Genomic DNA, 25,245 nt, shown 5'->3' with positions numbered 1-25,245 from the left:
TGGCTTGTGCCGCTCTTTAGGACTTGCTGACACTTCCTCCTCTCCCTACCTCGAATGTCTCTGAGCCCAGTAACTGCTGCTGCTCCCCTTGCTGTCTTCACCAGCAGAGCCAGTCTGTCTGTCTATGAGGCAAGGCCCATTCCTGTCTTCATGTCCTCATGCCTGCTTGCTGCAGGTGGACAGAAATGGTTTCCTCATAAGCTCCTTACATGTCTTCAGAAGTTTTCCCAGTTGTCACTTTCAGTGAAGGGTACTTAAACTCCGAGGCATCTGGGCCTGTCTGTTTCCTACTCTGAGTTTTCTCCCCAGTGCTTAGTCTGTACAGTCTTATTTACTTGGTTATTGTGAATATTTTTGCTGACACAGAAGTTGTGTACAGTGTCATTTAAAAGATCAAAATAAAAGATGATGTACATATATAATCATTGGGAAATGTTTAGAGAAATTATGGTATATTCATACTACTCATATAGTATAGTGTGTGGTATATATGAAATGCTACAGGCATTAAAAGAATGGGTAAGAGGGACCCATTCCCAGTGACCTGGAAGAATATTTGTGACATATTGTTAAGTAACTGTAGACCTCTAAGTAAAAGAATCTGCTCTACAATTCAGATAATATGTTAATAAATGTGAATATATACAATTATTCTTATTTTCAAGAATCCTCAGATTTTTTTAAGTTTTCAAATTTTGCATTCTGATTAAGACTATATTAAACCGTCTAAATAATGGTCTTTAAGTGAAAAAAGGAAACAGTAAAAATTGAAATTTATCAGAAGTAAGAGATCTCTCATATACTTCATAATTGTGCCCAACACCACAGTTACAAGTAAAATTAGAAGCTCCGACTTAGCAAAGACCACTTTGGCTCATGTACATATTCATTTAATTTAATTTAATTAATTAAAAAAAATTGTCTTTCAGGTTCGATCTGGGGCCAACGTTCTGATTTGTGGTCCAAACGGCTGTGGAAAGAGCTCCCTCTTCCGTGTTCTTGGTGAGGTATGTCCAAGCTGGTTTCCAGGGTTTGCTGTCTTGTTTGTCATACTGTTGGGTTACGGATCTCACAGTCACTCGTGTTCTCCCTTTGCTTTTGTAGTTATGGCCTCTTTTTGGAGGGCGGCTTACTAAACCTGAGAGAGGAAAGTTATTTTATGTTCCTCAGGTAAGACTTTGTTTGAACTCTTTTGTAACCTTTAAGATCTTTTTGCTTAATATTTTAAAACATACATTTAATGACTCTTGCTGTGTCCCTGTTAGCGACCCTATATGACCCTGGGAACACTGAGAGACCAAGTCATATATCCAGATGGAAAGGAAGATCAGAAGAAGAGGGGGATCTCTGACCAGGTAAGGGCTGTTTATATTCTATGTGTACCCAGCATGCCCTGCTTCAGATTCTTTGTTATTTTAAACATCATATAGTGTGGCCTAATCTATAAAGCCTTCCAAACCATAGTTAAAACTCTCCAAGAGGTGGTAAGCGATAGCTGCTTTGCTTATTACTCATGGCATGTTTCAACTATTGCTACAGTGCTGTATTCTCATCGCCCCCTTCCATTGGTTATATGATATTGCACTGTCATTAAGCTCCTAGACATTTTGTCAAGGGTGCCATGGCTAGGGCCTGACAGTTCAGTCAGCTTTGCCCCATTTTTCTCCTAGCTGTCCAAGTGGTTGGCTGTGGAGTTACTGAGCTGGTCCAAAAAAATGAGGTGAGCCAGGACAGACCATTCGCTTCTAAGACACTTTCCGTCTTTCGTCTTTGCATGCAGGTGCTGAAGGAGTACTTGGACAATGTGCAGCTGGGTCACATCCTTGAGCGAGAAGGCGGCTGGGACAGTGTTCAGGACTGGATGGATGTACTCAGCGGAGGAGAGAAACAAAGAATGGCGGTCAGTGTCCTCTGAACCTGGGACCAAATGCTTGCTTGAAGTCACTGTCAGAGTCAGAATTTGACTAATCCTGACACAGGGCTTTGTTTTATACACAGCAAATATTATAGTGTTAGTTAGCTTAAATTATAATAAAAGTGCTAGAAAATGTTTAACTTCATATAAATTTGAAATTTTGAAAATGTGTAAGTAATGCTTCTGCCCTGTGAAAGAGGAAGCTGTGGATGTGTTACATGAACGTTATTGGGAGGCTGCTGCTTTCTAGACAGTGGTTCTGTGAGGAGCATGGGCCACAGCATCTCTCAGGAACTTTTCCCTAAAGATTGCTCTTTCCGCTCATTCAGGCTGCTCGCCCTGAGCAACTGAAAGTATTAGAAACACCAGTTCTTCATCCTGTCCTTTGTCCTTGTTCCTCCCTGCACTGTCACTTGTAACTATTTTCTTCTGTCACTGACCTACTCCCAAAGTTACTTAGAATTTTAAGACTTTCCTAGTATAAAGAATTGGGAAATACTTTAAATTTTTATAATCACAAAGTTATTTTGAAAAAAGACAGCATTTACTCTCCTGTATGCTGTCCTCTCCTTATTTGTTAGTCTCTAAGCTCCCACGGAGCAGCCCAGCCACAAGTTCTAAATGCTTCCACTGCCCTTCCAAGCAGCAACATGGTCAGGTCCATTGTAGCAAGACCCTGCTGCTGTGTGCTGCCAGTTTCAGTGATAAACACCATGACCAATACCAGTTTGAAGGAGAAAGTTTATTTTAGCTTTTGTGTCATCGTTCATCATCAGTGAAGTTAGGGCAGGAACTCAAGGTAAGAGCTTGAAGTGGAAACCATGAAGGACTGCTGCTGACTGCCTTGTTTCCAGGCTCACATTCACCCTCTTTATTCAGCTCAGGCCTGCTCGCTCACAGATGGTACTGTCTGGGTAAGCTGGGCCTTCCTACAGCAATTAGGAATCAAGAAAATGTGCTAGAGAGATGGTTTAGTATTAAAGAGCACTGTTGGTTCTTTCAGACTTTCTGGGTTTAATGTCTAGTGCCCACATGGCAGCTCAGTCGTTGGTTACTACAGAGGTCTTCATCAGATGTCTTGTGGATTTACTTTTTGAGACAGGGTCCGTCATTGAATCTGGAGTTTATCAGTTGGCTAGGCTTCGTTACCAGCAAGCCTGCAAGATCCCTTTTGTCTGCCTTCCAGCCCTGGATTACAGTTGATACCACCATGCCCAGCTTTGTTTTTGTATGGGTGTTGGGGGTTTGGACTCAGGTCTTTGTGCTTGCACAACAGGCTCTTTACCCACTGAGCCATCTTCCCAGCCCCCATCTTCAGTTTCCTACTTACTCCTTTACTGCTCAGCAGAGCTCTTTATATTTGAATAAGAGGCCGGTAACAGTTGAGGTCAGTAATAGCTAGTTTTTAAGTGCTTAGTAGATGATAGCCAGTATGCCAAGCAGATTACAAAGGCTAACACACTAACTATATCTTTAAAACAGTCCTATGAAATTATTAATGTGAATATCAAGGAAACTGTACTTTAGTAGTTTGGGCTTGCCAAGCAGACAGCTAACGTTAGAATGTGTGAAAGACCGCTTATCAACCTCAGCTGACAGAATGTCGGTTTGAATACTTACCTTACAACTTCCTTATTTTGTGGAGTCAAATAGTTGACAGCATGGGGGGAGATGGAGACACACACACACACACACACACACACACACACACACACACACACACACACACACACACGGTGAGAATAGTTTGTGGAGCAGAGAGGCCCTTGTGAAACACCGTCAGTGCACAGTCTGTGATAATGCCTGATGCCTCCTCTTCCTCGCTCCATGCACACAGGTGTAAGCCTCAGAAAAGCAGCTCATTTAGTTATTCACTTGCTGTGTACTTGAATAGAACAGCTGTGGGTAGTGTCAGGCATATTGTTGCAGTTTCATCATGGTTTCTACTTTAGTGAATCTTACAGCTAAGGCAACCACACAAAGAAAGATAAGCTCAAGTTTGCCATATGCAGCAGTTCTATAAAGGGCGCACTTGGATCGAGAAAGTGACTTAAGCAGTCACTTGAAAGATGTCCGGACCAGAGTCAGATATTGGGACTTAAGAGCAGATACACCTGTTGTGATAGCATAGGCATGGTCCAAGCATTCTGGAGTCAGAGGCAGTAGGATTGCCATGAATTTAGGCTAGCCTGGGCTAATTAGAGTGAGAGCCTCTATCAAACAGAAGCAAGCAACACAACAGCAAAAAGAGAAGGAAAGAGAGACATGACAGAACCTCTAAGACCCAGACATCTTTCTCCTAGTGGCTGATGGAAGAGATAGTGCTGGCTAGATGCTGAGGTCAGAGCATGGTAGGAGGAAGGGGAACAGGACCTTGAAGATGAGAAAGGGGAAGCTGTGGAGAACTTTTTGTCAAGTGGGGTTCTTTGAGTTACATATGTAGTAGATGCTCCCTGGTCACATGGAGAATAGTGAAAAGAATAGTGAAAAGAATAGTGAAAAGAATAGTGAAAAGCAGAGCAGGAGGGTGGTGTGTCATGCAGGCAGAAGATGAGTGTTCTCTGAGATGAGGGCATGGCAGGGATGAGGAGTGTGTACTCTAAACTCCGTGAGACTGAAGAAAGAGTGGATGAGAGGGAGAGTAGGAAAGGGGCCAGGAAGATTTCGCTCCTAGCTCTGAGAGAGAAGAGGATCTGGGATTTAGTTCTGAGGAACCCCACGTACACACACTGAATGGCCAAGTGGGAAAGTACTAGAGAGGACGGAGAACGCCGTGAGGGGAGGACCCCAGTGCCCTCGCTGTTCTCAGAGACGGAGTGCCTTGAGGAGAATGTTTCTCAGAAGATAAGTTGATTAGGGTGAGGGACATGTCTGTTGGTTTTGCAACATGAAGATTTCTATTGGGGACAGTGGCAGAACATTTCCAGAAAAAGAATACATTTGGAATATTAAGTGAGAGAAAATGTTCCACATTCCTGCTAATGAAAGAAATGAAAGGATTAGCACTCCTGGGTTCATTTCTAAGGCCAGCAGCTTTCAGAGACAGCACACTTCCTGACCAAGCAGGCCGACCTGGCAGGGCCACTAGAATGCAGTCAGTGAGCACCAGCAGATGCCCTTACTTAAGCAACAGGGGGAGGCTGTGCATCTGAGCCATCTGGGGTCTGAATTCTAAGGTTTGGCTAAAGCACAAAACTTGTTTGTTGACCGTTCATCTTAAGACTGAGTTCCATCTCACACAAGTGTTTGTTTGTTTTGTCTTAGCAATACATATTTCTCACATACATATTTCTCCTTTTGTTTAAGATGACAGTAAAAATAATTCATTTTATTTATATTATTTCTGTCTCTGGGATGATGCTTTTTAGTTAAGAATAACTTTAATATTTAGCTCTCGAAGACTCAAAAAGCATATTTACTGAAGTAAGTTTATCTTTTTTTTATTAGCTTCACCTTTAGGCCAATCTCTATTTATACAGATTATTTCCTTTTATACTTTAGATGGCAAGACTGTTTTATCATAAACCCCAGTTTGCCATTTTGGATGAATGCACAAGTGCGGTCAGTGTGGATGTGGAGGACTACATTTACAGCCACTGTCGAAAGGTAAGCGTCACACACAGGGGCTGTGCTGGAGCGTCTGTGTGCCACACACACCCACTGCAGGCTTGGCCCAGAGGGAATTCCAAGCAACGAGAATGCTACTGAGAAGTAATACCTAGCATTGTCTCTAAACTGGTAACTAATATATACACAGAGTGCATGGAGCTATCAGTGTATTCTAAATACAGCTTTATAAGGGCTGGAGAGTGAAGAGCACTGAGTGCACGTCCAGAGGGCCTGAGTTCAATTCCCAGCAACCACATGGTGGCTTACAACCATCTGTAATGGGATCTGATGCCTTCTTCTGGTGTGTCTGACAGCTATAGTAAACTCATTTATATAAATTAATCTTTAAAGAAAATTTAAAAATACAACTTTATAGATACAAACAGATTATAAGAAATTATCCATGCATTCTAAATCTTAGCAATTTCTTAGTTGTGATATAGTGTTTAAATCTCTTTTACATTATTACTTACTCAGTTAACCAAAACAACAACAACAACAACAACAAAAACGCTGGTATTTCTTTTGTCCCATTAACGTTACCTATATATCATTTTTTAAATTAAGAAAAACCAACAGTTACCATATGCTAACTTAAATCTTTTCACATTCTTATTTTATGTGTACATATGTGTTTGTGGCATATGTACCTGCTGTGCTTGTATGTGTGTGCATGCATAGGGGGTGTGTGGAGAACACAGGTTGATCTGGGTTTACAGGCCGCCCACCATGCCCACCGCCAAAACCCAGTGCTCATGCGGGGACGGCAGGTGCTCTACCCTGAGGCATCTCTCCACCCTTCGTTTGTTAGTTTTTAATTTATTTGGTTTATTTTATTTGGATAGTATTATCTAAAACAAGTTTCTTTTAGTTGATAAACAGGAGGTAAGCTGTGCTGCCATTATTTACATACTTGTTCACTAGTCCTGATGAACTCTTGGTAGATTTGAAAAATAGTAGTATATTCTGTTACTCTGTGTGACTAAATGAGTTTCAGGAGTATTTTAACAGTTTATATTTGGGGAGTTTACAATAAGCCATGTATATATGCACACTCTTGCATGTGCATACATGCGTGCGCATGCACACACACACATGCACGCACATGCACGCACACACATCCACATGCACACACACACATACACTCCCTGCCACTTGGAGGATGCTGTGGATCAGCAGCCGTAGCAGTACCTGGAAGTTGTTAGAAGTGTGGAATCTTGAACTTTGCAAAGTAAAGCAGCGTATTAACAAACTGTCACGTAACTCAGGTGTGTGAAAGGATGACGTGTGGTGTGCTGTCGAGAGGGTCCGCAAGGGTCTTCTCCACTGGAAGATTGTTGATTGAACTGGGATTGTATTTCTTTAATGGCTTGTTTCTCTTCTTGAGTCCTCTTTAGTAATTTGTATGTGGTTTCCAGTTTTCTAGGCTTAGAGATGTCTGCAGTGTTTCCATGCATAAGGTCATATAGACTGGATTTGGCTTGAAGGCTTCTCCCTGACAATTCTATGTTGTTGCCTTTTTTGATTTTAAGATGTGTGGCTCTGTAAGATACATTCCACTTGAGGGAAGAGAACTTACCTGAGCCTTTGATGGTCATTTAACATTGTACTGGCTATGAGGAAGAGGGCTGGGCCCTTAAGTTTAGAACCTTTAAAAACTGTTGCTTTGGAACCTGTTGCATGCATGGCGCTCATGTAGGTCAGGGGACAGCTGTAGGAGGCAGTTCTCCACCACGTCAGTCCAGGAATTGATTCAGATTGTCAGCCGTGGTGGCAAGTGTCTTGCCCACTAGGGCTTCTTGCAAGCCCAAGACCTTTTTCTAACTACCAAACTGTAAATTTACAAATGACATAAAGCAGCACTTGAGCTCAATGACATTAAAGAGAACGGTGGCTGCTTTGCCGAATCCAAGCCACGAGCATCCGGTGTTTGGATCTTACCATTTAGATTTTACTTTTGTATTTTGGCCTAAGTAATTCTAATACACACTATGCCTACCCTAATCCAATTAAAACATCAGGAATAGAAAAAAAAAAGTCTCAGTAGGCTTTTGATACAGTTGAAATATGAAAGCTGATAATGTGCATATCTTCTTATGCAGCTCCTAATTTGCACATTGGCAGCCAAACTTGTGGCACAGTTTAAGTGGTACTACTTGGTGCCAGCAGAATAATTTAGTCATAAAATTTCGTGACAGAAATTTTCAGAATTTACTTAGGCTAATCTTTTAAGAGTATTATCAAAATGAAAATAAGATTAGGGTCTAGAGAGATGACTCATTGGTTCAAAGCCCTTACAGTTCTACAAGAGGACCTGGGTTCAGTTCACAGAATCCACATGGTGTTTCACAACTGCCTTTAATTCCAGTTCCAAAGGATCTCACACCCTCTTCTAGCCGCCAAGGGCACTGGAGGCTACATGCAGGCTAAGCAGTCACACACATAAAATAAAAATAAATAAATCCTTTTAAAAAATAAAATGAAAGGGGGAGGGGGAGGGATAGGGGTTCCCAGAGGGGAGACCTGGAAAGGGGATAACATTTGAAACGTAAATAAAATAGCCAATAAAAAAAGTGCTGAGAAAAAAATAAATAATACAATGAAACTAAAAAATCATGGTGAAGGTTTGCTGATTCTCCCAAAGGTGAGAGGTGTGTGTTGAGGATCTAAGGCAGTGTCCTCCCAGTCATCTGTGTTGGCTGGGTAACTCCTAGGCAGTGGCTAGGACTCTCCTGGGCCTTAGGACTGTGTTTAGCAGCACTTTTAGTGCTGTCCGTTAGATGGCAGTATTGTTCTCAGCATACCAAAAAAAAAAAAAAAAAAAAGTCTTCAGTCATTACCAGAATGCCCACCAGATATTATATATATTTTATAGATGTATATATAGATGTATATATACATATAATATATTACATATAATATATATATGTGTAAATATATATTATATTATACATATAATATATATATATATATATATATATATATATATATGTAAAAGCTTGCCATTCAGTTGAGAACCACTGATCCAGAACAACTACAGTGATGTTTCTTCAAAAATCTAAAAATCTGAACTGTGTTAGAAATTCTGGACCAAGACTGAAATATTTTTATTATGTTTTATAGTAAGCTTATTGGGTAGCAAAACCTAATCCAAACTTTGAAGATTTTTTTTTACAACTTTTTGTCTCATTTGCGTCAGTATTTGTATACATTACTGAAGACACATGCAGAATTCTGCTTAGAACCTTCTAGAAGCAATGGAATAATTACTCCCAACTCTGAACCCCAAGACATAATTCCAAGATGAGACTACAGTAGGGAACTGCACATCTGGAAGCAGTGACTTCCTGACTTTAATCTTTTGCTGTCCGTATCTTACCATTTCATAATAAATCAAATGTAGGGTATGTTTTATCGTTAATTCTTCACTGTAGCCACTGAACGTGGTATCTAAGAACTTAGAAGCATGTGTTTGCGGCTTGCCATCCCGATGTGACATAACCCTCTCTTTGAATCTTTGAATTAGGTTGGCATCACCCTCTTTACCGTTTCACACAGAAAGTCCCTTTGGAAGCACCACGAGGTTTGTATTTCTTCCCTTGTACGGAGTGATGAATTTTATGAATCTTATGTAAATATGTGAATTTTGTTGACTGATTTTAGATTTCATGGTCACGTCACCATGTGGGCATACATTTTATGGAAAAGGGTGGTTTGAGCTTTACAGTATACAGTGGGACTTGATTTGGTATTATTGTTGTCAGTTTTGGAAGCGAGAATGTATATAACAATCTCTAGCTCTACTGAGATTAGAGAGCAGTTAGGTCTCTAGTGTCATAAGTGACTGCTGTGTAATAGCGATGGGTAAATGAGCTGTGTCGTTACCATTCAGGTTTGACAGAAGAGCAGAAAGTCTTAACAATTAGATGGCAAAATTTTGTTAGCATTTTCAGTAGCGGTCAGGACTATAAGGGAAAGATAGCATAATGCCAGCCATGTTTGTAGTATAATAAAATAGGATCTGTTAGATAGTCCCAGCCACTTACCAGACACCGTGCTGAAGTTCGAAGTAGTACAGGAAGTGCTATAGATTCTGGGTAGTGTCCTCAAGGTTAGTGGGGGAATGTCGAGAATAGAGCTCTTTTCTTCTCTCTGATTCTCTTATCTTTCCTTTTCAAACTTTGCTATTCCCTCCCTCCCCTCTCCTACCCTCCCCCTTTTCCTCCCCTCCTCCTTCCCTGTGCTGGATCCAGCCCTAGGCCTCATGTGTGTAAGAACAGCCACCGTGTAAGGGAAAGGAACACGAAGCAGCTAAAAAATAGCAAACAGAAAATAAACAGAAAACATATCTTTATATATAGACACTCACTAACTAGAAACAGAAGGCTTTGTTCTGTGTCTTTGGGGGCACACGTATAACTCCTTCACGTCTCTGCTGAACCTAAACAAGAGTCTTTCAAGTGGAGAGTGGTAGCTGACCATGAAGCAGTCAGTGCTGCACTGGTGAGCCACCCAGGCTCTGGCACCGGTCATCCTAGTAGCTCTGAGCTGCAATTCAGAGCTGTGAAAGCATCTTCTTTTGTGGGATGCCTGTGCATTGACTAGAAACGTGCAAAAGTCTGTTTTAGTTCTCCGAAATGGGGAAACATACCTGTTCTTAGTCTCTGACTTTCCTTTTTCTCCCCTAGTACTACCTGCATATGGATGGGAGAGGCAATTATGAATTCAAAAAGATCACAGAAGATACAGTTGAGTTCGGATCATAGAGACCATCTCAAGAACTTCATTTGCTTCAAAACAAGATAATGAACAGAATGCATTTGTAAATGCAAGATGCATTGTAAAATAAAGTTAAGCTTGTTTTTTTTTAAAAAAAACAAAGCAACAAATTGACTAGATATAGGATAATTGAAACATGTTAAAACATTTAATATTGTATAGGATATTGCTAATTGTGTATATGTTGGTTTAATTATTAATTATGTACTAAGAATGTCCTTATTCTTGTGGTTAAAAAACCTGCCTGAATTAAATTGGGCTTAAATCAGTGTAACCTGATTCATCCTGGGATGTAAACCATTTGAAGTCAGCTAATTTGACTTTTATGGCTCTGTCTTTTTCTTTCATGAAGAACCCTGTTTAAAACTGGGGTCATTAACTGTTCTATTCTAACAAAGTAGTCTTGAGTTTCATTTCTTATGCCCCATGGTAGTGGGAACCAGACCAATCACAATGTTTTATTGAAACATATTCCATCGTTACAGGATAGCGTTCGGTACACAGTGGCGGGTTTCTTTAGCTGCTGTGTTTATTCTCATTCCTCACACATGCCTTTAAGTGCATTGGACTCCAGGAGAGCCATTTGGGGTTTCTCTAGCTAAACAATAAATGTACCTGTCTCAGTCCGCTGGACTGAGTTGTTTTGAAGGTTCTCATGGTGCACAGCAGTGTGTATGTGGTGTACAACAGTGTGTATGCAGCCGTGCTTACAGCCTGTGGTTGCTACCTGTTGTACCAGTCTGACCAGTGTTTGGAATGTTCAGACATAATCTCCTGTGTGAAGCTCAAGGTCTTAGGAGGATTTTGGATTTTGTGAAGAGATGGACAGTCTCATCAGAAATGTGGTTGTATAATGGTGAGCGCCACATGAGTGTAGAGGCACTATATGACGTAGTGTACTGAGCATGCAACGCTGCTGCCGTCCTTGTCTGTGGTTTCAGTTTGTAAAACTGCTAAGCCATTCTCATGCACATGGGTGAATGACATTTCCTAGGAACGGTCTCTGACTCCTGGACAACTACTCCTGTATCGGCTCTGGCTCCCCGGAACCATTAGAGACTAACTGTTGTTTCCACAAAGGAGGGCTGAGAGTGAACGTGATCATACGTAGTTGTGAAATCGGTTTGATTGAGTGGGCTCTGAAAGGGGCATTTAATGGTCTTGTTTCTTCATAACTCACAATCACTGGCTACCAAGATAACCCTGATGTATTGATTCCATAAATGCATCACATTCAGTTTTACCATGTCTCCTTAGCAAACTTGTGTACTTATTTTCTGTTCAGATTAAAAAAAAAAAATGATAACCTACAGAACATGTGCCTGACCTTTTTTATTCTTGGTTTTGAATGTTGACATTCAGAAAGGGCTTTCAGCACCCAGGCGGTCTTTTTACATTACCTTATTAAGTGAGCTTTAAAAGATTTTGTTTTATATTTCTAGGCAGGGTCTCCTATGTTGCTCTGGCTGGCCTTGAACTCAACAGAGATCTGCCTACCTTTTCCTCCTGAGTGCTGTGATTAATGTACATGTTTAAATGTGCATTTCTTTCTTAGAAAATCCTCACCAAATGTTTACACTTCACAAATGCTAACAGATGGCCAGGAAGGCTAAAGGCTATCGTGTCCTGGAAAGGCTTTAAGGCACAGGGAAACTACACGTTTTCAGATTGCTAGGCTACCTACCGCAAGGCTGCCAGCAGACGTGTTCAACCTCTTGTCTACCTCCTGATCGGGGATTTCCTGTTTTCCTCTAATAGTAAAGTGCCTCACCGTTTGAGGCAGAGAGGCAGGTCTTCCAGGAGAACCCCTGTGTACTCTAGCGTGGGGATGCTTTTCCCAGGGCTGACTAGAGAGCGGTGCTCAGTCGTCCTCTGCACGATTGTCACAGATTACACCGAGAACGCTGGCTTAACCCCAAAGAGAAATCAGTAAATGGAAGACCGTCGTGGATGGCCTTCTGCAGATGAGGTTTGTGTTGCTCTGTGTCCTGCAGTTCTTTTATCTAATGAGAAAGTATGTAAACAGTGTTGCTCAGCGTTGCTGGAGTGAGGTGGTGGCTCTCAGTGATAGATACTTGCTGAGTACAGCTGTCCCATTTTCTTACATCATTTTAAAGCTTTTAGTTTTTTTTTTTTTTTAAACATTTTTCCTTTTTTTTTAAAAAAAAATTATGTATGTGAATATACCGTAGCTGTCTTCAGACACACCAGAAGAAGGCATTGGATCCCATTACAGATGGTAATGAGCCACCATGTGGTTCCTAGGAATTGAACTCAGGACCTCTAGAAGAGCAGTCAATTGTCTTAACCATTAAGCCATCTCTCCAGGCCTTTAAGCTTAGTTTTTAAAACCTTAAGCCGTGTCTAGCGACTGAGTCCTGTTGTTGGATATGACATTACTAATTGAGAAGCTGATACTCACAGTGTTTTATTTAAACACTGAGTAGTTTTTTGTTTGTTTGTTTGTTTGTTTGGCTGGTTGGTTTTTGAGACAATGGTTGGTCACTGCATAGCCCTGGTGGGCCTCAAACTTGCAGCTGACCTGGCTCTGCCTCCCGAGTACTGGGACTACAGGTGTGTGCCCCAGCTTGTCAGCGTTGGGTGGTCCCTACCACCTACCTTCTTACCCCCCCCCCATAGTTAAATCATTTTTAAAACTGTAAACACTCTGTGGCAGCACAGGCACAGAAGTATCCTTAAATTTAAGCACTGGTTTTGTTGTTGTTCATGTCCACAATTGAAATCAGGAAATAGAAATTTATTATCATTCAAAAGCCTCCTTTCCATCTTTTTCTTAGTTACTGGCCTTCTACTTGTATCCTACAGTCTAACTTTACCTGTTTTTTTTTCCTTTTTTTCTAACTCTTTTTAGATACATGGTACCCTTTTGTACAAGACTTAATTCTCTCAGTACTGTGAGATCGACCGATGGAGAGACAACAGTTCCTTCTCTTATGGCTATGTCTAAACATCTGAATGAGCTTTTTGCCTAGCCATTAGTGGGTGCTGGGTTCTCTTCTGTATATGTATATGTAAGCCATAAAGATATTCTTAGGTGTGTATATATATATATATATGTGTGTGTGTGTGTGTGTGTATACATATATATACACACATGTATATGTGTGTGTGTATATATATATATATGCATATATATGTAAGCCATAAGGATATTCATAGGTGTATTTTTTTTGGTATATTTTGAAGTGGGACTTTTTTTAAAAAATTGAGGTTCTGCTCAAATTCCCTTTTGTTTCCACTGTAAGTGGTTTTTTGTTGTTTATTTGGTTTGTTTGTTTTTTCTCCTTTCTGTGTCATTAGCTATGGACAGGAAGTCATCATGCCTTCATTTTACATTCCCACGATTGCAGTGAGGTTAAACTCTTCATGGTTACTGGCTGTGTCTAGATCGTCTTTGGGAAGTGTTGTTTAGTCTCTAAGCCCTTTCAAGACTAAATACCATGTCCTGTTGATGTTTCAGAGGTTCTCCATGTATTCTTAGTATGAAACTTTAAATAGTTAAATGCTCTTATATCAGACAAATTAGATTATAAGTAAAGAGACATTTAATAAAATGGCCAGCTCTGCAACAGTGAAGTGTAACAATTCTCCATTTGTCTGTACCTAAAAATACAAATTTAAAACGATAGAATAAAGCAAAAAATGGTCACCTGAACTATGTTTTTGAGGGAAACTAATAGAAGAAATGAAGACACACTCTCCCCAAACCAATGTAGAGACATTTGAGCATGACTAACCAATCCTAACAGACACACATCCAGAAAATACAGAGTTCTTGCAACCCTGAAGCATGGAAAGTCCTTTTCCTTAGGACTGTTGTGTGGCCTTCTGTATAGAGACCACTTTTACCTCCTTAATTAGTTTTACTCCTAGGCATTTGGGAATTTGTTGATTATAGTATCAGTTGTACATATTTAACATTTTTATTAATATTTTAGCATATAAAATAATGGGCTTCGTTACGATATTTTCATACATGTGCTGTGTTCATCTTTTCTGCATTATTCTCTCCCACCCAGCTCCTCTCAAATAATCCCATCTGCCTATCTCCCTCCCTCTCTCTCTCCCTCCTTCTCTCTCTCCCTCCCTCCCTCCCTCCTTCCGATTCATCCTAGATTACACATAAGAAGCATGATAATTGTCTTTCTGAGTCTGTCATTTCACTGAACACGACACTCTCCAGTTCTGTTTTCTTGAGAATGGCATAATTTCATTCTTTATCACTGAATAAAACTACATTGTATGTCTATACATTTTCTGTATTCATCTATTGGCTAGTATCTAGACTGATCGTGTTTATTGGCTATTAGCAGCTCGTTTTCTCAGTTTTGCTATGGTAAAAATGCAGCTGATTTTTTTTTTTTTGTATACATTTTTAGTAGCAAGTTGCATTTCCCAAAGATGGTCCTGTCCCATCCCATCTGCTCTTTATAACTGGTGTCAGTGTCATCTATGGAACAGGGAGTCCATGCCACCTCCCCTTATATTAGTAGAACTTATGTGATAAATTTGGAGGTTTGCGGATGATACAGAAAGAGACTAGGTCAGGAGTTTTATCTGGATGGTGTGTGGACAGGGTTGCAAGATTGCATATATCTATTGGATATATGAGAATTTGGATTTGTTACTGGCAAGCTAGTGGTCCTAGCCCACTGTGGAGGAAGAGACAGTGTGGGCCACCCCTAGCCCACCCTTCACTTCTATGATCAGTAGGCTACAGCAAAGTTCCCCTTGTGGTTAAACCACTTCCCAGGCTTTGAACCATCCTGAGGGCCGTGTAGTGTTGTTTTCTGTAGAGCCAAATAGAGAGCACTGCTTCTGGCTGCCTTCCCACTAGCATCTGACTCCACCCTTCTGTCAGCCTTGTCAGCCATCATTGTAACAGGCACGGAGCTTTCATTGTGCCAGCCACATTTATGTCGACTCATTACAAGCTAGAGTCATCTGAGAAGAGGGAACCTCAAGTGAGAAAATGCCTCTATAAGAGCAGGCTGTAGGAGATTTGAAGTGCCAGGGTAGGGGGATACCAGAGAGGCCCCACCTGCTCAGAGGAGAAGGGGAAGGGGAGTGGGGAAAAGACTGTGGCAGGGGGTGACTGGGAGGAGGCAGTGAGCGGGATGTAAAGTGAATAAGTAAAAAAGAAGAGAGAGAAAGAGAAAGAAAGGAAAGAAAGAGAGAGAAAGGCTGCAGGCAAGCCTATAGGGCATTTTCTTGATCAGGAATTGATGTGGGAGGGCACAGTCCATTGAGGGTGGTACCATGCTGGGCTGGTGGATTTGAGTTGTATACAGAAGGAGGCTGAGCAAGGCAGTAAGCAGCAACCCCCAGGCCCCATCATCAGTTCCTGCCTCCAGGTTTCTGCCCTGTTGGAGTTGCTGTCCTGACTTCCCTCAGTGATGGACTACAGTGTGGAAGTGTAAGCTGTTGTGTCCGTCCAGCGACTCACATGTCTGGGTTCTGTTTTGGAAAGGCATCTTGGAATCTGGAAGAGAAGAGGGAGCTAGGCGGACGAGAGAAAGATGAAGCTAAGACAAAATTCTGATCAAAGCTCCATTTTACTAATTCGTGCACCGAGTTATGAAGGAGGGGAAGGGGCCTGATTTCCGCCAAGTCATCTTGGAGTAAGGTTGCAGGTGAACACGTGATAGCTCCAGAACAGCTAGGTGGCAGGCAGTGGCAGTGGGAGTGGCAGGACAATAGGGCAGCGAGCTCCACCCTGATGCTCTCTAACACTGAAACTTGAGCAAACAGGTTTCAGGCTGGGGAGGGGAGGTTACATCTCCTCCCTGTTGTTAATATAAAAAAGAAAAGGCTGGGCTGAGGCATAAAATTTATTTATGCCCTTTAGTTCTGCCTGAATTCTTAGGGCTTAATGAAGAAACCCGTCTCTGTGGGATTTCTTAACTTTTCTTATAGTAAACCATATCTGGATAAGACTGTCCTTTCTGTCCTAGTAAACAACTAGCAGACTAGCCCTGAGCTGTTGGCTCTGACTTTTATAATGCTAATTAGTACTGAGTAGGTAACTTCCTTGTACAAATTTTTATCTGAATACCAAGTAGTCAACTACTTGGAACCCTGGCGAAGGCTGACTGTACGAATTGAAAGGCACTTTATTAAGAATAACACTGAAGGAGAGTTCGTGGATATTTCTCCGCATTCTTGGATGACAGGTGGGGAACAGGTAGGAGGGTGTGACGACCGGCTCCGAGTATAAGGCCAATTGACTTTTTAGGGTGGGAGGCTGTGAAGGGCTTGCCCTTCTAACAGTACAGACTCCAACCTCTCTCCCCACCTATTAATTAAGTTTAATAAGACCATGCTTAACTGAGGTGATCAAATGATTTTCTCATCCATAGAGGAGTGGGCTTTAACAATGGCTTGGGGGGATATTGACCCTATTCCTCCCGTGGGTGCTGTCACAATCCACACTTGTGGCTCTTGGTATCTTTTGGGGAGGGGAGGCAGAGCCTTAGAAAGATATTTTTGGTTGTAACTGGAACTAGCTACCAACCTCCATCCAAACCGGGTGTATCTCACAGGTAACCCAGAAATGGTCAAGCTGGACCTTCCCCTGAAGTAAATTTCTGCACCCAAGTGGTACCCGTACTGTATTCATATGATCATGAATCAGTATGCACAGTTCTGAGTACCGTGCAGCTCCTAAAGGAGAATTGTCAACCTCAGATTTAGCAAGGCCTCGACAAGAATTATATCACTAGTAAAACCACAATTTGTGGTTCTTAGGCTATATTAGGAGCTGGAGGTCACCCTCCTCATCTCTGTTATTCCCACAGCCTGAGGAACTAAGGGGACCTTGCAGTAACAGCAAGGGTGGAAAACCAGAGACCAGCTAAGGGACTAAGCCCGTCTATCAGAATAAAAAACAATCTCTTCTAATATTTGAAATTTCTGCCTTTCTAGCCCTCGTAGTAAACCTAAATCTCAAATCAGACCTAAAGCCACAATATGTGCTGGAATGTCTTTAGAATGAAAATAGCAGTTGCCACCTGTACGCTCTTGGGGGCAGGGATGCATGCCCACTGCAGTCAGGCTGAAGGTGTTGATTGACCTGCTTGAAAAAATGAGATCCAGACAATGAGAAAATAGCAATGCAAAGTTTCTTTTGGGGAAGTCCAGGTACTTTATTCAGTTGCAAATTAGCAAGACTCAAGCTCAGTCTCTGGGCTAGTTTTAGAATTAGTAAAAAGGCCAGAGATTCTCTGGAAGTGGGGGATGTGCTCTGAATTAACTTAGCTAGGTAATTAAGAATATTGGTTATTTACAATAGGAATCTCTAATATTGGACTAAATATTAGACCAGTCTAAGATTGAGTTAGAATGACTGGTCACAATGAAGAAAAGAGAAAAATCATTATGACTCTATTAAATGACTAATCTTACTAAGTCAGAATATATAGTCTCTGATGTACTATTGCCATAAAGTTAAAAGGCTTGAAGCTAGTCTAAACTGGAAAAATGGCAAGCAAGGATGGATCTAAAACATGAATCTAATTTAGTTTCTTAGTCATTTCAATCAGGCCACTGAGTCAACTTACCTGCCAGCTTGTCACACGAATTAACCATCATGCTTCTGCGGTGTTCTGTGGAGAGAACCTGTTTTTCCCTTCCCTAATAAGGTAGCTGTTTAGGATCAATCTATAAGCCAATAAGTAGATCCTTTTAAGATACTCTAAAGCATTTATTAAATTCTTTGACGTCTAAATTTTAAAATTTGAAAATAAAGGTATGATTTAAATAGTGTGCATGGGAATGCACTAAATAGTATGTACAGGGATACAATTTCCCCCTTCTTTGTCTTTTAAGAAGTTAAAGTTTTAAAGTTTCACAATATCTGATCCTTTGAATTAATAACTTGTTGACAAAACATTTTAAATATTTGGCTGTAAAGGGGCAGTGACTAATTGCACTTTTAATCAGTTTTCTTAAGGAGCGGTTGTAACTAGAAAGCTTGAAAAGTTATTAAGAGTCACATGTGCTTTATTTATTTATTAACTAGAAATAAGAGCATTTATTTGTAGCAATTTATTAAGTAAAAGTCCTCAAGAATTAACACTATTATGTGGAAACAACTAGTAACTGAGGACACTAAAAGTAAAGAATTATACATGCACAATTTTTAAGAATACTAAAATATTATTTTAAACCATAACTGTTATGAATATACAAAGAACGAGGTTATAAATCTAATCTATCTTATATGTACGACCTATAGACTGTCTGAGATATAAATCCATCCTGGCATTGTTTTAAAATGTCCAGGCAATTAGGACAATTTAATAAATGTCTAAAAACTGCGTTCTTAAAAGGACAGCATTTTTTTATGAGTTGTATATGCATAAGCAATTGCAAATTTGAGAATTAATAGTATCTGAGGGACGAACAATCTTAAGCAATTGTGAGCTCTGAAATATAGCATTGACTATTAATATACAAATTAAGGTTTGATTGTTCAGTATTTCTTACACGCGTTCGCGACCGGCCAGGAAAGACGCAACTAACCGGAATCTTCTGTGGCAAAAGCTTTATTGCTTACATCTTCAGGAGCCAGAGAGCAAGAGCTCTATTGCTTACATCTTTAGGAGCCAGAGCGCAAGAGAGCAAGAGAGCAAGAGCTCTATTGCTTACATCTTTAGGAGCCAGAGCACAAGAGAGCAAGAGTGCAAGAGTGCAAGAGAGAGAATGGCGAAACCCCGTCCCTTTTAAGGAGAATTATCCTCCGCCTAGGACGTGTCACTCCCTGATTGGCTGCAGTCCATCGGTCAAGTTGTCGTCACGGGGAAGGCAGAGCACATGGAGTGGAGAACTACCCTTGGCACATGCGCAGATTATTTGTTTACCACTTAGAACACAGGATGTCAGCACCATCTTGCAACGGCGAATGTGAGGGTGGCTTCCTACATATCCCCCTTTTCTTTTAATAAGAGCAATAGGCCACCCATATTAATGAGAGTGGAGATAGAGGTCAAATCCCCAGTGTGCAGGTAAAGGAGTCGTACACAAAACCTCCTCCAGGCTCATCACCCAGAGGGGTCCTGGTCTGGTCCCGTGTCATTTTTCCTGGGGAGAAGGACACTTGGACACTCAACCTTCTTGAAAGATGACATGTCTCCCTAGAATAGGCTCATATGTGCCGCAGAGCCCTTCTACTGCAGTGCTTAGCCGTGCAACTCTCTCGGGCTGCTGAAGCACACTCACTCTATCCTGTGCAATGAGACTAGCCTCGTGGGGTGCAAGAGCTGAATGGCCAGCGACCTATTGCTTAAGCATAGATATATCAGGGGAAGCATCATGTTCTAGAGCTGCAAGCGCCTGGGCAATAACCACCTTGTCTCTCCTAGTTTGGGCCTTAAGCTTACAAACCAACCAGAGAAGCAACACTAATCCACAGCAAAGTATATCTCCAAATAATATCAATCCCACCCATTCTTTAAAGAAGGAAAATCCTGAGGAGATCCAATTGGGTAATCCTTTGGTCAGGGACAGGTCCAAGTGCGTGGAGTTGACCTGAATAATGGCAATTCTCAATTCCCGAAGGGTCTGTTCAAATTCAGCCGTCCAATTCTGTAACATATACTGAGAAAGACTTTTTGACAAATTAGCTGCCCTAGTAAATTTCTCATACTGAATGGAAGTAACGCACAATCCCGGAAACTTTTGTTCACATCCCAGCTGAGCTATTTGCCATAATACATCTAGTTGTTTCTGGACAAGATCTATGCGTTGATTAATTTCTGCCCATGGAGCGTTTTTGGGATTGGAGGATGGTGGCCGCTAAGCCTGCATTGGTGAGAGGTCCCCCAAGCTCCCGACAAACCCTGAGCCAGTCTTGTTCTTTCTTGGGGCTATGGCCGCTCGGCACTCCTGTGTGGCTTGCTCATAAATGAGCTGTTCTACCAGAGGTGCGGCTTGCTCTGAATCTCCAAAAATATGCTCTGCTGCCTCTGTCATTCTGGCCACAAAATCTGAAAATGACTCCTGAGGTCTCTGGACGATCTTTGTTAGTTGTCCAGTGGCTTCACCTGCTCCGGAGAGCGCCTTCCAGGCCCTAATAGCCATGGAGGAAATTTGGGCATAAGCTCCCCAGTGGTAGTTTGTTTGATCAGCAGTATAAGCTCCCTGACCAGTTAACAAGTCAAAAGTCCAATCTCTCTGCTCTGGAGTCAAAGCAGCAGCGTTTGCTCTGGCCTGCACTTGTGCAGCCTCTTGCCATAGAGCTCTCCATTCCATATATTTGCCCATACTAGGGAGAGCGGCTTTTGCAATCATTTGCCAGTCGGCAGGAGTTAGTGCCATGCCGGCAAGCCTGTCTAACTGCACCAAGGTAAAATTAGCATTGGTTCCATATTTACGGACCGACTCGGCAAGCTCTTTAATCTGCACATATTCTACCTGAGCGTGGACATGCCCACCCTCGGCTCCTTCAAAGACCGAAATGCCTGTTGCATTTTCCTTTGTTCCTCTCTAGGAATGAACGAGTCTGCGCATTGCCTCTCTGTCCATTGCCTCTCTGCGCAGGGCTGACGTACTACGCAGGGCGGGGGCTCCGCATAGGACGGAGGTGCACTATGACCTTGAAGCCGACTGCCCTGAGGCCGAGCAGCATGCTGGCCTTCACCAGCCGCTTTTGGCTTTTTCCTTAACTGATTAGCTAGCATTTTATCTGGCTGGTACCCTTTTCTCTCATAACGAGCTGCTTCCTCCTCCAAGTCTGTTTCTTCAGAGGAGAATTCTTCATCTGATTCAGAGCTACTAAGAGCTGGCTCCTTGAGCTCATCTAGTGATGAGTATAGGCTCCTTCTCCTAGAGACCTCCGCTAATTGATCTTTTTTCTTTTCTTTTTTCTTTTCCTTCCTTCTAATCTCTCCCCAGGTATTCTTACCTGACCTAAACTTTTCCTCGGGTTCAAGACCCGTGGAAAGGCCTGTATACTTATTTTGTGCACCATATTTCCTCTTTGCTCCTACTCTCTCTCCCCGCTTTACTTCTGATAGATTGCCCTGAATTTCATCCAGAATTTTCAGCCCTGCCTTAACTGCTTGATAACATGTGAAAAGGAACAAAAAGGCTCCTAACACTAGAGAAAGTTCAAGGCCAAACATACCTTGTAAAGCTATTTCCCACTTTACTTCTGATAGACTGTCTTGAATTTCGTTAGAAAGTTCAAGGCCAGACGTACCTTGTAAAGCTATTTCCCACTTTACTTCTGATAGACTGTCTTGAATTTCGTTAGAAAGTTCAAGACCAGACTTACCTTGTAAAGCTATACTCACGGGTACCCTGTTCCCCAGCTGAAGAGTTCTGAATTCACGCAGTTGAATCCTTCTCAACAGTCTGTGTTGCGGGAACACTTCATTACCACCGTTCCCCAGCCGAGGAGTTCTGAATCCAGACTGGATCCTTCTCAACAGTCTGTTTTACGGGAACCTTTATGACCGTGACCCGCAGTTCTGGTTCCGGAATGAGGGATCTTCCTTGCGCCGGTGATGGTAACCGTCCCGGGTTTTCTCGTCCCAGGTCTTCTCGTCCCGGGTCTCAGCACCAACTCTTACACGCGTTTGCGACCGGCCAGGAAAGACGCAACAAACCGGAATCTTCTGCGGCAAAAGCTTTATTGCTTACATCTTCAGGAGCCAGAGAGCAAGAGAGCAAGAGCTCTATTGCTTACATCTTTAGGAGCCAGAGAGCAAGAGAGCAAAAGCTCTATTGCTTACATCTTTAGGATCCAGAGCACAAGAGAGCAAGAGTGCAAGAGTGCAAGAGAGAGAATGGCGAAACCCTGTCCCTTTTAAGGAGAATTATCCTCCGCCTAGGACGTGTCACTCCCTGATTGGCTGCAGCCCATCGGCCGAGTTGTCGTCACGGGGAAGGCAGAGCACATGGAGTGGAGAACTACCCTTGGCACATGCGCAGATTATTTGTTTACCACTTAGAACACAGGATGTCAGCGCCATTTTGCAACGACTTGAGGGTGGCTTCCTACAAGTATTTTAAAACACCATCTACAGCACACAACTAGATTATTTGTGCTGAAACAGGGGGAAACTTAAGAGACTAAGCATGTGATCTAATTTACATTTACTTATGTCTCATATATGGGTTGTTATTAAACACAATAATTGGGATGTATGCATGCATGAATTCATAGAAGATATAAAGGCATGGATAAAAAACAATTTTTAACTTATATCTGGGATATTGATTGTTAATCTATTTAAAAAGATGGTATATAATAGGTCAATTATTAATATTTTGTAATAACAAAATAAATTGCTGTATTGAACATACACTAGTCAGGTTTTTAAGACACAATTTTTGTTATAGGTTTTTAAAAAATATACGAATATACTTTACAATTTTTTATTGGTACCATAGTTGAAACTGTGTTTTGAGGTGAAAACCACTTCAACCTTGGCTGCCTGCCCTTGGCCTTTCTCTCAGGTAGAAGAGGCTGAAGGCAGCCCAATTTGTTTTAGGCCAGAAACCTTATTCTGGGTCTTAGTGAAAACAATATGGCTACTCTGGTCGGGACACGTGCAGGCTCATGTGGCAAAGGTGAACTTGGCCCTCTCCTGAGTTCGCTGTAAGACTGCCCGCCTTATGGCGGCCTCTTGCCCCACTATAGCTCTGGGAAACTGTGTGTCTCAGGGCCCCGCCCCACAGCAGCCAGCAGCTAGCTGGGTCCACGTGGGCCAACGATCAGCTGGAAGGATGAGAAAAATGACTTTACAATGTTTTTTTCTGACCAAGGAATTGTTTTGGGCACAGCTAATATTTAATTACCAGAGAATATAATTAATAACAATTATAAGAGCTTTCTTTATTTTTTGTAAAACCTTTTGTAGTAAACTAAAACCCTACATAATTAAAAGATATTGTCTCTGAATCTTTTGGGTGAGAGCAAGGATTTAAGGTAAACTTCCCTTGAGAAGCATTAGTTAATAAAACATTTTCCACTTAGGAAACAATATACATTGAAAGATTAAAACTCTTGGCTTCTTGTATAGAAGCAGAAATGATATTCTTTTTTACATAATGTAGATCAATATTTAGCCATATTAGAGGCAAAATATTTTAGTTATTACAAACTCACTAGAAGCAAAACCTTTACAATCATTAAGATGCAAAGGAGAGAGAAAAAGAAACAAACCTTCGGATCTATAATAACTATATAAAAGGTAGGCAAACCAGATTGTAATGTCTTGATAAATTTTATGGTCTGATTGACTCTATAAACTATGAATTTGAACTTCATTAAAACAGCATCTGGCTAGATCTGTAAAGAATTATTAAGTTCCTTTTGCAACATTAACTTTGGGAAAGTAAAACCCAATCTCAAAACAATTTATTACTTATAGAATTATATTAGAAGTATTACTATCATATTATGAAGTTTGACTGCCAATTAATACCTATGAATACATGTAAGCTTTAATGCTTTAATAAAGAGACATTGCTTTAAATCTTATCTTTAATTTTACTTTTTAGGATAGGAACCACATTAATTATTATCTCAACTAGAAATGTCTTTAGAGACCCTGAAAGATCCTGGCAGAATGTAAAAGGTCACAGAAGCCCTGAAATTGGCAAGATAGACGTCAGTGTTAGCAGAACTAGCTTCACTGATTTAGAAAAATAGAGGTGCACAATGCTCTGGCCACTCCTTGAACCTGTGTGTCAGCCAATGTTCTGACCAGGTGTGTGCCCATTGCTGCACCTTCATTAGACTCTTTCCTTGTACCCCTCCCATACCCATTTCTTGAGAATAGACATTGTTTAGATCTGGAAATCCCCTAATCTCCCCCTTCTCCTTTCCCCCCTGAGGGCCTATAAAAACTGGGAACTCTTTCCCCTCGAGGACGACTCCTCTACCCCTGCGTGGGATATGAGTCGTCCCCAGAGCTCTGGCTTTCCCCGAATAAAGCCTCATGTGGTTTGCAACAAGCTCGGTCTGTCGTGAGTTCTTGGGTGTCCGCTATTGTCCTGAGGCCTGAGCGAGGGGCTCCTCTCGGAGTCTTTCAACCCAGCCTCTTGGCCTGCCTTATGCCACGTGTTGGAAGGACTCTAAACTTATCAATTTTAAGACTAACCATCTGTAGCAATGTAACAGTTATTAATCTTAACCCATAATTTATGAGCTGATAGTGAAAACACGCAGAGCACATTACCAATAAAAAAACAAAAAACAAAAAACAAATGAAGCAGTTACATTTAGACCAATCAGAGAATATTAATTTTTCTAGCTACAATCATGGAATAAAAGGCACTTTATCATTTGCCAAATACATTTATCACGATTGTAGAGAACCCTCCAGGAAAAAACCCATTTATCAACTTTTTTACCCCAAAACTAAGGGGCTGTAGACTCTCCTTCTTTCCTATAACGAACAGTTTTTCCAGCAGGGGCCCTCCTGCCATGTGTCTGTTTCCTGGTTGAAGCACGTGGCAGCTCTCGGCTTTGCAGATAAAGTTTTTTTTGCCATCTTTATTATCCAACATAAAACATAGAACATTCATTCATACAGACTGGACACGAACATACATGAATTGAACACGTGAACAGATTGGTGCACCAGACATTAGACAAAGACACAAAAGGGGCAGAGTACTTCTGCTGTAAAGCCCAGAGAAAACAAAGCATGGCACTCCTGAAATTTCTCTCTGCTTTTTGGGACATTTTCCTCCCGCATGATGCAGTTTTTAACTGCGGCCATCCGCCTGATTATTAATTTCCTTTTAATAAACCCTTTCTTTTCTCACACCTAAAAATGTAGCTTCTGGGAGCTACGGCTAACCGCCTGTTAAGTGCTTAGCTCCTGATAAGCTTCATTGCTGGACCTAAGTGAATTAGCGCTCAGGTTTAACGCTGTTTCAACTTAGCCCATACCGACCTTCTCCGG

General features: G+C 41.5%; 1 protein-coding gene across 2 annotated transcripts in view; it reads left to right on the top strand.

Moving 5' to 3' along the window:
* Positions 1–11,618, top strand: part of Abcd3 (ATP-binding cassette, sub-family D (ALD), member 3) — a 56,399-nt gene extending 44,781 nt beyond the window's left edge. For both annotated transcript variants that reach the window (NM_008991.3, NM_001355756.1), the window contains exons 17-23: positions 930–1,007; positions 1,105–1,170; positions 1,266–1,355; positions 1,781–1,900; positions 5,417–5,521; positions 9,051–9,107; positions 10,213–11,618. In NM_008991.3, the coding sequence (NP_033017.2) occupies positions 930–1,007; positions 1,105–1,170; positions 1,266–1,355; positions 1,781–1,900; positions 5,417–5,521; positions 9,051–9,107; positions 10,213–10,290 (594 nt within the window). In that variant the 3' untranslated portion in view covers positions 10,291–11,618. The remainder of the gene's footprint in view (positions 1–929; positions 1,008–1,104; positions 1,171–1,265; positions 1,356–1,780; positions 1,901–5,416; positions 5,522–9,050; positions 9,108–10,212) is intronic.
* The last annotated feature ends 13,627 nt before the right edge of the window (positions 11,619–25,245 follow it).

This window comes from Mus musculus, chromosome 3 (genome assembly GCF_000001635.26).
Source record: "Mus musculus strain C57BL/6J chromosome 3, GRCm38.p6 C57BL/6J".
NCBI lineage: Eukaryota > Metazoa > Chordata > Mammalia > Rodentia > Muridae > Mus > Mus musculus.
Note: the sequence above shows the minus strand (reverse complement) of the source record. Positions and strands in the feature narration are given on the sequence as shown.